The sequence below is a fragment of the Euprymna scolopes genome, chromosome 24 (genome assembly GCF_053919585.1).
Source record: "Euprymna scolopes isolate OS-2025 chromosome 24, ASM5391958v1, whole genome shotgun sequence".
Classification (NCBI taxonomy): Eukaryota; Metazoa; Mollusca; class Cephalopoda; order Sepiida; family Sepiolidae; genus Euprymna; species Euprymna scolopes.
In genome coordinates this window covers 89,291,250-89,307,391 of record NC_136505.1, presented here as the reverse complement: position 1 = coordinate 89,307,391, position 16,142 = coordinate 89,291,250, and the positions used below count along the sequence as shown (strand labels likewise).

The window sequence follows — 16,142 nt, the reverse complement described above, 5'->3', positions numbered from 1 at the left end:
CCTCCAAACACCCGGGTAACGCCGGGTACCCCTCGCTAGTATATATATAAAAGCGAAAATGTGTGTATGTATGTATGTTTTTATGTATTTATGTGTGTTTGTGTATCTGCTAAAAACTTTTGACACACAGTAAAAAAATTCACAAACTTGGTATCATATTGAAGCTCCATCCTTCGCCCAAAAAATATTGAAAAATTTGGCCAAAAACGTTAATTTTTCACCCCCAAATTGACAATTTTCGACAGGGGGGGGGGTCAACAAAAACGGTCCTCTCGTGACGACGACCGGTTCTACACATGCGTCAGATGATATCATGACCTGATTTACTTTAAATAGTTGAAGAACTGACTAAATTTCATGTACGTCGTGCTAGTTCAGTTGGTTAGCGCGTTGGGTCATTATCTAAACGTTTTGGGTTTAAATCGTGGTGTAAGATGTCTTTTTTTTTTTCGATTTTTTAAATTTAAATATTGAATCAGTGTTATTTAAACCATTTTTCACGTAACGTTTTTTACTTCACTTATCCACCCCCGACCACACACCCCAAAACACCCAGGTACCCACCGATTTTTTAAATTTTAATATCGAAATAGGCTTATTTAAGCCATTTTTCATGTGTTTTTTTTTAATGTTCGTTTTTCTGTTTTCCTTTTTGTTTTTGTTTTTCAGATTTTTTTTGATTCGTTAGTTTTGTTTGTGTTTTTTTTTCGATGTTTTGATTACCCACCCCCGCTTAAGTTTTAATGTTCGTTTTTGTTTTCCTTTTTTACTTCGCTGATAACAAACAAACCTGGTCATTGACCTCATTAAAAACAACTGCTGAATAGCTATTGCTTACATTATCATCGTAACGCTTGCACAAAATCTTAACTCTACGACTTCCGTGCATGCACCTGTCAATTTTGTTCTTACTTAAATAAATTTAAACATCTTTCAGTAACTCATTCTGGCTGGCTGAACGGTTCATATTTTTTTTACATTTTATTTTCAAACTTCGCCTCAGGGCTTCGGGTTCGATCCTACCAACTTACCAAAACTTTTTAACCCCCCTTCCCCCGGTTTCTTTTTTATTTAAGAGCACACACACCTTGAAACACCCGGGCAACGCTGGGTACCCCCGCTAGTGTAAAATAAAGTTTAGACCAAAGTTTAGCAAAATGCCTGTCATAATTTCCTCTTTAAAAACTGAATGTCAAATCTGTTCCAAGTTCATGATTTTTATGGTAAATAAGATTCTACAAAAGTGACTTCTGCAGATGCAACGGTGGTTCCAGAATCTTGCCAAATTAACTGTTTCAGATTTCACCTTAATAATAGTCAACAAACATCTAACCCATTAATTTACATCTATTAATTAATTAACCCATTAATTTAATACATTTTGCACCCTACTGAAAACTGGAGATACTAATGGTTTGTGGCAAAAAATACTCCATGCATGGGCGAACAATGGCTTTGTAGAGATATAAGTGTGAGAAGTTTTTTTAGCTCCATAAAGGGAGTCCCACTTCTTTGCAGCAGACTTGGCAGTATCTTCTATGTATTTATTCTAATTCATGTTACCTGTGAATGTTGGGTCGATGAGTTTGAATGTTGGACTTCCAGTGTGTTTTTTCAAGTAGAAAGCCTCTACAGAAAAGTGGTTTGATTTTTCTACTTGTTGAGTAGGTCAAGGTGATTTATGTTGGGGAAGTACAAGTACAGGTAGTTTGTTGGAGCACATTTCGTTAAAGAACAGGGATGTAACATTGTGACAATGGACATCTGGAGTTTAGTAGACAGTTTGGGATCTATTAGGTTAGCTATTCATTTTGGGGTCATATCTAATAGGGAGAGTCTAGCAGTTGGTACACCAGCCTAGATGTGGCAACAATAATCCATACATGATTTAATGGTGGCTTTGTAGAGGTATAGGATATTAGTAGCTGTGAGAAGTTTTCTAGTCTGGTAGAGGGAGCCCACCATGGAAATCAGTGTTTAAAAAGGTTTCTTATAATTATTAAACAAGAGGAGCATTGTCTTGGTACCGGTACATGTAGCTGTCCAATTTGGGCCGATGCATTTGTTTTGGCTCATGTTTTTCCAGAGGTTTCCATACTGAATCTCATTGTCTAGTTCCTTTTAAACATCTGTTTTTTTCTGACTTTAAAGATATCGTGTTAAGTACTTATTCATTTTCAGAAAGTATGTTTTTTTATTAGAAACATTTTGTGTACAATTATTTCAGCCTCCAGTATTTGCATAAACGTATATAACCTTCAATCAAATTATAATTTGCACAACTTGGGATTCATCAGCACATAGAAAAAAATATTTCCAAAGTTTCACAGCCCATGAATAGGATCTTTCTTGTTTTTACAATGAGCATAAAAGAAATGAATACCCGTTGTATTAACAAGAAAGGTCCTATTCGTGGACTGTGAAACTTTTAAAAATATTTTTTTTTAATGTGCTTATGAAGACCTAAGTTGTGTAAATTATAATTTGATGAACGATTATATTCTTATATGCTAACACGGGAGGAGGGAGTAGGGAGGCTGAAACAATTGTATGCAAAAGGTTTTCAATAAAAGACAAACTTTCTGAAAACAAATAAACACTTGTGTGTCTATTGTTTTTAACATATCTTTAAAGAAAAATATTTATAGCTCTAGTATCACACTATTGAGCTATCTAAAAGAACTTTGTTGTTATTTATTCATATGTAATTACTATCCTAAGTAGTTAAATATATGGAAGCATATACTCTCTCTCTCTCTCTCTCTCTCTCTCTCTCTCTCTATATATATATATATATATATATATATATAGTCTTGGAAGTTTTTAACCTTTGAAACTATACAAAAAATTTTTTTATCATTCGTTAGAAAACTATTTAGTCAGTAAGTCATTCAATCACCTGTAATCACTGCATCAACTTGCTCTCTCGAATTCACTAAAGTACCAGTAATAATTTATTTTTTAAGGGATCATCAGTTGTTTACCATGAAATACGGTTTCGGGGATTTAAATATGTATATATGGCACAATCACATTGAGACATCGGTTCTTGCCAGATAACCAAAGTTAAGCAACTTTGAACTTGGCCAGTACCAGATGGATAACTATTCAGTAAGGCTGGGCGCTGTATGTACAGCGCTAGAGTCATAGAAATTTCCTGGTTGGTATCTGGAGGCGCATTAATTTACTGGGAGAGATGCACCCCCAGTCTTCGTTAAGACATGCATCTACGAGGAGATAACTCCAATATAAAAATCTGCGGTCTGCTGTATACTCTGTACTGTGACAGTCATCTGCACCGACAAAGGTTAGCAGTAATACCAAAACGCGTGGTTGGTTCTACACAAAGCCTTCACCACTATAAAGAAATCATCTGTGTGGATTTCAGAACATTTTAGTTGTTGTGGTGGAAGCTCATACATCGAAAAATCTATGTGAGAGTCCATCATATATATATATATATATATATATATATATATATAATGTATGCATATATATAATGTATGCATATATATATATTATTTTTTATATATATGTATATATATGTATATATATACATATATATAAAAAATAATATAAATATATATGCATACATTATATTTATGCATACATTATGTATATGCATACATTATATATATATATATATATAATGTATGCATATATATATATTTTTTTTATATATATAAATAAAAAAAATTATATATATATGCATACATTATATATATGCATACATTATGTGTATGCATACATTATATATATATATATATATATATATATATATATATATATATATATATATATATATATATATATGTATTGCCACTTTAAGTATGTGTGTGTTTCTCGCTTCAACATTAATTATACATAATTATTTGTTTAATCAATAAGTAGTAAGTGCTAAAATGAAATTTAAAAATAGTTTTTTACTTTCTATTTCATAAAATAATTTGATTAAAAAAATGAAATTCCGTTTCTTCATGAACAAGTTGATCATTCTTTTTCTTTTACTCCCATCTAACGTTGGGTAGACACAGCTAATCATTTCTATTTTCCATTTTTGTTTCTTACTTTACACGTTTGCCATTGTCGTCCCAAAATAGTGATGGCTTTATAATGCTACTGTCAGATTTTCAACATTGGCCACAAATCCGTGCTTCATTTAAACTCGCCTATTTTTCATTTTGTCATTGTATATTGTATTTTATATTTTACTTCAGTTTTTTCTGAAAATACTTTGTCAGATAAGAAAATCGTTAGACATTTCTTTACTCATTAAAATAGACTAAAGTAAAGTTTTAATGTACAATTAGAACGAGTTCTCTCCCTTAAGATCTTCAAATATCAACATATAGAAATTAATTAAATTCACAACCTTCTACATATTTTTTCGGCTCCACATTAATTATACATTATTATTTAAAAAAAGAAAATGATGTCTAACTTGCCGAAAAAAAGTCAGTTAATCAAAATATTTGATTTAAATTTTTTTTAAAAGAAAAATCTCTTAGTATCGAATTTGGTTTTTAAAATGATTTTTCATACTACATTGCTTTTCAATGTAGAAATATTGAATTCTTCAGACTACTGTTCTCATCTTGATTGTTATTTTTACATTTCTGTTGGATTTTGTAATTTGCATGGAATTTCGAATGGAGTGAAATTCCATGTGGGTTTCCCGAGTTTTACATAAGGGCTTCCCCGGGTTTGACAGAAGGGTTTCACTGGAGGGTTTTCCCGAGTTTGACAGAATGTTTTCCCGGGTTTGACAAAAGGGTTTCCCTGAGTGACAGAAGGGTTTCCCCAAAAGTTTTCCCCGATTTGACAGAAGGGCTTCCCCGAGTTTGACAGAAGGGCTTCCCCGAGTTTGATAGAAGGGCTTCTCCGAGTTTGACAGAAGGGTTTCCTCGAGTTTGACAGAAGGGTTTCCCCGAGTTTTACAGAAGGGTTTCTCCAAAGGGCTTCCCCGAGTTTGACAGAAGGGTTTCCCCGAGTTTTACAGAAGGGTTTCCCCGAGTTTTACAGAAGGGCTTCCCCGAGTTTTACAGAAGGGCTTCCCCGAGTTTTACAGAAGGGCTTCCCCGAGTTTTACAGAAGGGCTTCCCCGAGTTTGATAGAAGGGTTTCCCCGAAGGGTTTCCCCGAGTTTGACAGAAGGGTTTCCCCGAGTTTGACAGAAGGATTTTCCCGAGTTTGACAGAATGTTTTCCCGAGTTTGACAAAAGGATTTCCCTGAGTTTGACAAAAGGGCTTCCCCAAAAGTTTTCCCCGAGTTTGACAGAAGGTTTTCCCGGGTTTGTCAGACGGGTTTCCCCGAGTTTGACAGAAGAGTTTGTCCAAAGGGTTTCCCCGAGTTTGACAGAAGGGCTTCCCCGAGTTTGACAAGAAACACCTGAAGAAAATCAGAAATTACATTGTATGAAACATTGTGAAAATAACACTCAAGATGATTTGAAGAATCCAAATAATATGAACAATCAATCCTCATTTTTAAAATTCAGAAATATAAAAATATTCGACCTGTTTAATCTGTTACCAACGGCATTCATCATTATAGCTTGACAATTAAAAAAAAAAAATACAACTCATTGAGGAGGTTGGGAGTCGACTGAAATAACTTTCTTAGTATGGAATTTTAGTTTTAAAAATGATTTCTTACATTAATGTTATTTACTATTAATTGATTAGTTACTGTTGTTTAGTATTAATTGATTAGTTAAAAATACAGGCACAAAAGGGTCCTGGTTATGACCTTAAACTATATCTGATGGTGAGGTCCCAGCTTGCAGGCTTTAGGGAGTGTGGAGCCACCCCTTAATTGCTATTGCTCCCAGGTCCACTTTGACTCGGAGTGGTAGTACTATGGGTTGAATAGAAACCGACTTGAAAAAAAAAAACAAATATATTCTATTAAAAAATTTTTCTTCAAAATCACTGGATTCGGCATTAAATAACCTGAAAAGGGTTGATATGCCGTAAAACAAAAAACAACTAACCAACAGAAACAAAAGTTGAAAAGAATTTCTATGTCCAAAAATAATTTGATTACAAAATTAAACTGCTCAAAATCAATTTGTTTTTTCATAAACAAACTGGCCATTTTATTTGTATTTTTACTCCCAGGCATTTCCAGTTTTCATTTTATTTTTGTTTCTTTTCACTTTTCAGGTTCGGCTTTCTGATCCGAAGATTGTGACAGCTTTGATCCACCGACATCAGTTCATCACAAAAATTGAAATGGACGAAGAAGACCGGTGGTCACCTCTCTGGCAGCGTTTAGCATCACGTGTAGGTGACATCATTTTGGAAATATCACACTATGTCTTTCTTTGGTATTTATGTGGCACGTCTGGATTTCTGATGAACAGGGACTCCTACTCAGGGTGAGTTTTTATTTTTTTCTTTATCTCCTTAATTTTATAACTTAAATCTATAAGCATTTAATTTCAACATAAAGTAAAGATGTAAACATGCATTCGACAGTTGCATGTTTATAATGCATATGAATGACAGTCATGTTTATAATGCATATGAATGACAGTCATGCTTATAATGCATATGAATGACAGTCATGTTTATAATGCATATGAATGACAGTCATGTTTATAATGCATATGAATGGCAGTCATGTTTATAATGCATATGAATGACAGTCATGTTTATAATGCATATGAATGACAGTCATGTTTATAATGCATATGAATGACAGTCATGTTTATAATGCATATGAATGACAGTCATGTTTATAATGCATATGAATGGCAGTCATGTTTATAATGCATATGAATGACAGTCATGTTTATAATGCATATGAATGACAGTCATGTTTATAATGCATATGAATGACAGTCATGTTTATAATGCATATGAATGACAGTCATGTTTATAATGCATATGAATGACAGGCACGTTTATAATGCATATGAATGACAGTCATGTTTATAATGCATATGAATGACAGTCATGTTTATAATGCATATGAATGACAGTCATGTTTATAATGCATATGAATGACAGTCACGTTTATAATGCATATGAATGACAGTCATGTTTATAATGCATATGAATGACAGTCACGTTTATAATGCATATGAATGACAGTCTTGTTTATAATGCATATGAATGACAGTCATGTTTATAATGCATATAAATGGCAGTCATGTTTATAATGCATATGAATGACAGTCATGTTTATAATGCATATGAATGGCAGTCATGTTTATAATGCATATGAATGACAGTCATGTTTATAATGCATATGAATGGCAGTCATGTTTATAATGCATATGAATGACAGTCATGTTTATAATGCATATGAATGACAGTCATGTTTATAATGCATATGAATGACAGTCATGTTTATAATGCATATGAATGGCAGTCATGTTTATAATGCATATGAATGACAGTCATGTTTATAATGCATATGAATGACAGTCATGTTTATAATGCATATGAATGACAGTCATGTTTATAATGCATATGAATGACAGTCATGTTTATAATGCATATGAATGACAGTCATGTTTATAATGCATATGAATGACAGTCATGTTTATAATGCATATGAATGACAGTCATGTTTATAATGCATATGAATGACAGTCACGTTTATAATGCATATGAATGACAGTCACGTTTATAATGCATATGAATGACAGTCACGTTTATAATGCATATGAATGACAGTCATGTTTATAATGCATATGAATGACAGTCATGTTTATAATGCATATGAATGACAGTCACGTTTATAATGCATATGAATGACAGTCTTGTTTATAATGCATATGAATGACAGTCATGTTTATAATGCATATAAATGGCAGTCTTGTTTATAATGCATATGAATGACAGTCATGTTTATAATGCATATAAATGGCAGTCATGTTTATAATGCATATGAATGACAGTCATGTTTATAATGCATATGAATGGCAGTCATGTTTATAATGCATATGAATGACAGTCATGTTTATAATGCATATGAATGGCAGTCATGTTTATAATGCATATGAATGACAGTCATGTTTATAATGCATATGAATGACAGTCTTGTTTATAATGCATATGAATGACAGTCATGTTTATAATGCATATGAATGACAGTCATGTTTATAATGCATATAAATGGCAGTCATGTTTATAATGCATATGAATGACAGTCACGTTTATAATGCATATAAATGACAGTCATGTTTATAATGCATATGAATGACAGTCATGTTTATAATGCATATGAATGGCAGTCATGTTTATAATGCATATGAATGGCAGTCATGTTTATAATGCATATGAATGACAGTCATGTTTATAATGCATATAAATGGCAGTCATGTTTATAATGCATATGAATGACAGTCATGTTTATAATGCATATGAATGACAGTCATGTTTATAATGCATATAAATGGCAGTCATGTTTATAATGCATATGAATGACAGTCACGTTTATAATGCATATGAATGACAGTCATGTTTATAATGCATATGAATGACAGTCATGTTTATAATGCATATGAATGGCAGTCATGTTTATAATGCATATGAATGGCAGTCATGTTTATAATGCATATGAATGACAGTCATGTTTATAATGCATATGAATGACAGTCATGTTTATAATGCATATGAATGGCAGTCATGTTTATAATGCATATGAATGGCAGTCATGTTTATAATGCATATGAATGACAGTCATGTTTATAATGCATATGAATGACAGTCATGTTTATAATGCATATGAATGACAGTCATGTTTATAATGCATATGAATGACAGTCATGTTTATAATGCATATGAATGACAGTCATGTTTATAATGTATATGAATGACAGTCATGTTTATAATGTATATGAATGACAGTCATGTTTATAATGCATATGAATGACAGTCATGTTTATAATGCATATGAATGACAGTCATGTTTATAATGCATATGAATGACAGTCATGTTTATAATGCATATGAATGGCAGTCATGTTTATAATGCATATGAATGGCAGTCATGTTTATAATGCATATGAATGACAGTCATGTTTATAATGCATATGAATGACAGACATGTTTATAATGCATATGAATGACAGTCATGTTTATAATGCATATGAATGACAGTCATGTTTATAATGCATATGAATGACAGTCATGTTTATAATGCATATGAATGACAGTCTTGTTTATAATGCATATGAATGACAGACATGTTTATAATGCATATGAATGACAGTCATGTTTATAATGCATATAAATGACAGTCATGTTTATAATGCATATGAATGACAGTCATGTTTATAATGCATATGAATGACAGTCTTGCTGCAGATGAGAAATATCTAAGTAAGAAAAGAGAAATTGCACAAAATTTAGGAAATATCTCTGATTTTGAGTTTGACAATAATTTATCCATTTAGAAAGGGTTAGTGTCTATTGAAATGAAAGTTCATGCTGAAAAATGAATCCTCCAAAAGTAAGTGTTTTTTTTTCAGATATGAGGTTTCCTGTTCTGGTTATAACTTATTCTAATTTTGGCAAATAATATGGGCAGTTAAATACAGAAAAACCTTGAACAGTTTTTTTTTGTGTTCATAGATTCAAATTGGTCTTTTAATGTGGATGCTGGCTGGCCATTATTTAAAGTGGTCTTTTCTGGTGTAGTTCCAGAATTTCTCTCTATATATTCCATCATATAGACAGAAGAGCAAGATAAATCAAAGATGGCACTGCAAATTTCTCAAGGCCAGTTTGATTTTCTGGGATCTGACAGTTGGGGGTGTGAGCCTCTCAGAGAGACAGATGGGATTTTGGGCTCTCACAGGTTTGATTTGGTTGGGCTAAGATTTCTCATTTGCAAGACTTATTTTAAAGAAAAAATCGAGCATTATTATAACCTCCTTTGTTGCTTGTTTTATTTGAAGGGAGAATTTTTTTCAAGGAGTTATTTCTGTTATGCAGACTCATTCCTCATGTAATCTATAAAAGTGTGTGTGTACATTCAGAGAGAGGAATGGATTGGTAGGATGAGAAAGAAGAGGATAGGAGGAAAGAGAGAAACATAAAGAGACGAATGGGAAGAGGTTAAGAGATAGGTTTTGCTCGGAGTAATGTCGGGTAGCCCTGCTTGTCTAAATATAAAAGAAAGTTGTATGTGTGTTCAGCTAACGCTCAAAATCTACAATACACAATGTCCAAAAATTAACCATCCATATTAAAATATAAATTAACATCAAAATAGTTGGTTAATTTTGGGACACCCTGTATTTAAATAAAAGAAACATATATATTGTATAGATTGTGTTGATGTAGTATTACAAGCTGATAGCATATATTTGGTAGACATCGGCAACATTTCACACCTAATGTGCTTAAATAGGCCATATTTTGTTATTTGTGGCTAATTTTTAAAATGATTATCTTGATGTAAACAAAATAAACGTTCCAAAAATGTGCCTTTATATGTTTCATATTTTTATGGTGTGAGTGAAAAAATATAGTCAAAACTAATAACAGAGAAGAAATACCCCCTTTTTTTTTTTAATTATTTAATTATACTAGCGAACTAGCGAGGGAGGGAGAGGAGCTTTGCCAGGTCATAAAATACATTTAAATATGATATTTTACTTTGTCTAGATTTCGTATATTTTATTATAATCGTGATTTCAAAAAATAAAAAAAATAAAGTATTTAGATGCCACCAGCTAGAATCAAAACTGAAACTATAACATTCAAAGCTGGTGACGTTACCATTGTACTAACGTGGCACACATAAATCGACTAAAAAATAAAAAATAAACTAAGATGAATGTACAAAATGTATAACGATTTTTTTCAATTTTGATCCATTTTTGACCATTTTTAAAAACTATTTCAACTGGGTAAAGGCTCATAAAAAGAATCGCCTGTAAAAAATCCAATCATTTGAGGCTCATATCGCCGCTTTGTGACTTTTAGTTTCGGGGGAGATAATTTGAAAATATGGAGACAGACAGACATATAGCAGTTTATATATTAGATTTCGCTTAAAATGTGTGTGGTTAAATTTGGTTGGATATCGCTGAAATCCCAGAGGTACAACAAACATCAACAATTTCCTTTACTCTCTATCTGTGTCAAAAACTAAACGTAAATTCCATGAGCAGAGTTTCTTTCATCTGTGGTTGGTTGCATGAAACATTGAAACCAAACGAATTTAAAGTTACATAAAATACCATTTATTTGTAGATTTTGTGTGGATTTCATTAATAAAACTCGGTTATCTAAAAAAAAAAAAAAAGTATCACTAACATAACTCAGAAACTTCTTCTTCTTCTTCTTCTTCTTCTTCTTCTTCTTCTTCTTCTTATTATTATTATTATTATTATTATTATTATTATTATTAAGTTTTACTAATGAAATCCACATAAAACGTACAAATAAATGTTATTTTATGTAACTTTAAATTCGTTTGGTTTCAATGTTTCATGCAACCAACCACAGATGAAAGAAACTCTGCTCATGGAATTTACGTTTAGTTTTTGACACAGATATTATTATTATTATTATTTTTTTTTATTTTTATTTTTTTTAATACTAGTGCAACCGGAAGTAATTTTTTTTTTTTGTTTTTATTTTCGGAAGAGTTACGGTATGGAAAAAAAGGAGACGATCACAAAATTTAATGATTTTCTTTTACATTTTGTGATTGTCTTCTCTTTTGTCAGGTGGCAACATTTCAAAATATTCTAATTTGACTGCATTTTACATCTAAATAAATTTTCTTAAAGTTAAATAAAAACTAAATTTTTCCATTCATTTCATAATTTTCTAAATTGAACATTATATTTTATAAGTACATTTTAAAATGTATTTAAAATTATTTTCAAGTATCGAATGTTTAATTTTATTTATGAAACAAACAGTTTTTTTGAATGTCGTTGCTCATATAATAAAATTTTAAATATTCAAATTATTAGGTTGTTGCATAAGTTCCCACCGTTTTTTTTTTTTTTTTTTTTTTTTTAAGAAAATCAAAGAATTTTAACAGCAAAAATAAGTTTGTGTGGGACCCAAGCTCCAAGTTTTTGTATGAATTCCATCAACTAAAAGTGGCGTAAAATTATTGCAAAATCACACTTCATCTTTTCACCCAATTCTCTACATGTCTGATGGCCATTTTCCTTCAAAAGAACCTCGAGTTGGTCTTCATCTATCTTGATTGCTCTTCCGGAATGAGGAGTGTCATTGAGGTCAAAATTAACGTGCTTGAATCTGGTAAACCAAACTCTAACAGCTCTCTTAGCTATAGTGTTTTCTCCATATATGGCATGAATATCCTTGGTCTTCACTTGCTTTTTGACCACGATTAAAGGTGAAAAGAAGGATATGATTTTTTACCTACTTGACAATCCATTTGACTGTTCTGAAAAACGATAAAAAATTATATAAGCAAAAAACGATGATTGAAGAACAGAATACGTGCTTTCTAATGATATATAACACTTTGCCAACTACAAAACCTGTTTTAGAACAAAAATTTTTATGAAATGGCAGGAACTTATGCAAAACCTGATAATTCAATAAATGCTTTGCTGAGTAAATTTTCTGTTGTTACTTGCATTTGTTTTAAAGTATTATAACAGTTGATTTGAAGTCATTACATTTTGAATTGCCCGTCCTTGATAAGTAGTGAATTTGAAAAAATAAAAACAAAAAAAAAAAACTTAGATGACTAGTTCTACAGGAATTTCATTTGTATTTCTATGTCCACCATTTTCCTTAAAAAAATTACTTCCGGTTTGCTAATTTTCTTAATGAAGCCTAGTTATCTCCCCTGCATTATATCTAAAACTTAAGCATATACTTATTTATCAGTTCAATATATTAATATATACCAAATAAATCATTAAAAATTGTTGAGTAGAATTTTGATTAATAAAATAAAAACTTTACGAACTTTAAATGTCATTTGACTAATGTTATGCATGAATGTTGTATTTGGTTTGACGCGAATGTAATGTCGTTGAAATTTCGTGGATGTACGTGCCCGTGGCGAAACAATAAATATCATTTAAATTCATAAAGTAGTTGTATTTTTATTAAGAGGAATTCTATGAGTAACTGACGAGCGACTGTCTCACAACGCATTTTTAAAACAATCTCAAGAAACAATAAGTAATAACTTAACAAGAATTCAAACGTGCAAGTTTTTTTTATTTAATGCTTACTAATTCCCATTAAGCATTAAAAAATGATTTTCTTTATAAAAATAAAATTACTTGATCAATTTCCGTGATTTTTAATATATTTTCACTTTGTCATGTGTACGTAGGTAAATCATTTTTTTTTTTTTTTGTATATATAGAGGGCATCTTGGGCCCTTTTTTCAATTTCATTAAAAGGGTAATATGACAACAAACTAGATTAGTTTTAAAAATAAACAATAAAATAAATAAGAAACCAAGGGAGATAACTTAATTTGTTTAAAGAAGAGTTATTTCCCTTTATTGCAAAAATTTTCATATGAATGACAAACCATTTTTAGTTACTAAGTTTTTATTTTCTTTTTTGTTTCGTTACTGAGTCTCTAGTTTGAATTTTGTTTCAATTTTATATTAAATGCCCTTTATTGTGTTTAATCAAATTTTTAAATAAGATTTGCTAAAAGTTCAATTCAATTATTAAGGCATCATTTTGCCATTAAATCAATTAATCGAACCAATTAATCGAACACTATAACTAATTTTGTTGCTAATCTATATATTTATAAAATGACTGGATGTCAATAGCTTTCAATCTTTTAATGCATGAATATTTGTTAAGAATATAAAAACTGTTTTAAATCATTTTCCATTCGACCGCTTTTTCAAATTCTTTTAAAATTCCGAAGTCATTTTGAATTCGTTTTTTTTTCTTTAAAAAGAAAAAAAAATTTAAAAAAAAAAAATAAATAAATAAAATTGTGGACCTGGTTTATGTAGAAAAAAGTGCATTTTGATGGATTTAATTTTGTAAATTATTAAAATGGTGTGGCATAAAGCCTCATTCTAAGTTAATGGTCTATAAAGTTTACCCATGTTTAATGTTATTTTTTAAATATTAAATTAAAGTAGCCTAGATTGAATTCACTGCACGGGTTTGTAGAGTAATTCAAATTTCGTTGGTAGCTGAATACTTGATGCTTTGCCAGGGCTATCAAGGGTATTTTTTATCGTGTCACCATCCATCACTAGATGAGGTACCTACCACGGCTTAAAAGAGTCCCATCTACCCTCGAGAATAGGACAGAGTGCACCAGTTTCTCAACCTGGTATTTTACCTCATGGTACATACAGCACCTCGCTTTCCTAAATGGTCACCCATTTGGTACTGGTCAGGCTTAACGTTGCTTAACTTCAGTGATCTGGCGAGAACCGGTGTGTCAACGTGATTGTGCCGTATAAAATTAAATAGTAAATAATGATAAATCCCAGTCGCAGAGAGGTGATAAACAAAGTGTTAATACATTTGTATTAATATAAATAATATCAAATTCCTAAACAATTTAATTACATTTATTAAATCTTCTTTTCTATTTCTATGCAATCGTGTAGAATAGAAAGAGAAAGTTTATTTTCTAACATTTAAGTTTTTATTTTTATTTTTATTTTTTGCCCGATCGTAAAATACGCTTAATGTGATATTTTGATTATTGAATCATCTTTGTTGACACATGAATAAAAAAAAATGGAAGAGAAAAGAATGATCGTAATAGAAATATGGATGAAAACAAAATGGTTAAGAAGTCACGTGGTATTGAATGAATGTCCTGTTGATAGGAAAGAGAAATGTATTCCTTTCTGAAGAAAGGATGAATGTCCTGTTTGTAAGAAAAAGAAAATTGTTCATTTATGAGGAATGTCAGGTGTGTGTGTGTGTGTGTGAGTGTGTGTGTGTGTGTGTGTGTGTGTGTGTGTGTGTGTGTGTGTGTGTGTGTGTGTGTGTGTGTGTTATATAGTGAGTCTGCATATGTGCGGCCATAGTAGCCATGTTGAATGCATGGTACTTCTCATCTTGAGTGCCATTTTCACAACGTTTTGGTCTATGTAACCCCCGACCTTCCCCAGGTGTATCTTGTCAAACACAAGAATGTTTCTGTCGAATTCGGGAACCTTTTGTTTAATTCACAGGGGTAGTATGCCCTCGTTCCATCAGCTATGACTAGATAGAGGTCCTAAGTAATTTGCAATTATATTTTGGGTCACTCACACTGAGAAATTGAACTTTTAATCTTAAGGAGAATATCACTTTTACAATTTACTTTTTCTAAGTATTCTAACCTAACTCTAAGGTTCATAATATATAATCAAAAATTCAGAAACATGAATTTCATTTAATTGTTGTGAAGATGTTAGTATTTCTAAATAAACTAATACATTTTTTGTGACCATTTTCTTCATTTCAAACCAGCTCAGTCCAATAGAAAGTGGTTATCTGTTCTCTGACAAATGACTCATGACACCAACTCTACAAGATATTAGATTTGACATTTTTCGTTAAAATTGTTTGAAAATAATTTGAATTTTAATAATTTCTTTCTTTCATGAATGAAGTTCAATTTTGACTGATCTTATATTACGTTTTTTTTTCTTTCTAAAGGATTTTCCATAAATTCTGGCTGAAGCGAGGCTTACATGTTGTTGTGTGGACTGTGAATGACGCCAAAGAAAAAGAATACCTACTAAAAACAAGAGGTTGCAGTGTGATAACAGATACTCTCCTGTGAAAAAAAAAAAAAAGTGCAAACAACATCAGATGGCATCCTATATTTTTAAATCGTATAAAATTTAATCAGACGACAATTTTTAAAGAATTGTATGGCAGCTTTGGATTTGGCGCTCGTGTTGCTGTCTGCCATTCCTTTCCCCAAATCTTTACACAGAATCTTTCATTTTATTCTATTCAATAAGGAATAGCGATTTTAGTACTGTTATCTAAGACTCAAAAACTACCTAAGACACACTTATAAACCCTATATATATTAGAAGATTTAGTATGACTTTGATCTAGTTATGGTAAAAAAATAATACTCTAATATATTGAAATAATATATATATTCCAGAAATTGCTTTTAATTGTTGCAGGATAATCTTGATAATTATCAACTAGATTCAATTTAAAAAATAGATTTTA

The 16,142-nt window shown here is 31.2% G+C and overlaps 1 protein-coding gene across 1 annotated transcript in view; it reads left to right on the top strand.

Moving 5' to 3' along the window:
- Positions 1-16,142, top strand: part of LOC145246830 (glycerophosphodiester phosphodiesterase 1-like) — a 74,517-nt gene that overhangs the window by 57,581 nt on the left and 794 nt on the right. Inside the window, exons 5-6 of the mRNA XM_080108668.1 lie at positions 6,165-6,379; positions 15,609-16,142. The exon at positions 15,609-16,142 is cut by the window's right edge and continues 794 nt beyond it. Coding sequence (XP_079964794.1) covers positions 6,165-6,379; positions 15,609-15,735 — 342 coding nt within the window. The 3' untranslated portion in view covers positions 15,736-16,142. The remainder of the gene's footprint in view (positions 1-6,164; positions 6,380-15,608) is intronic.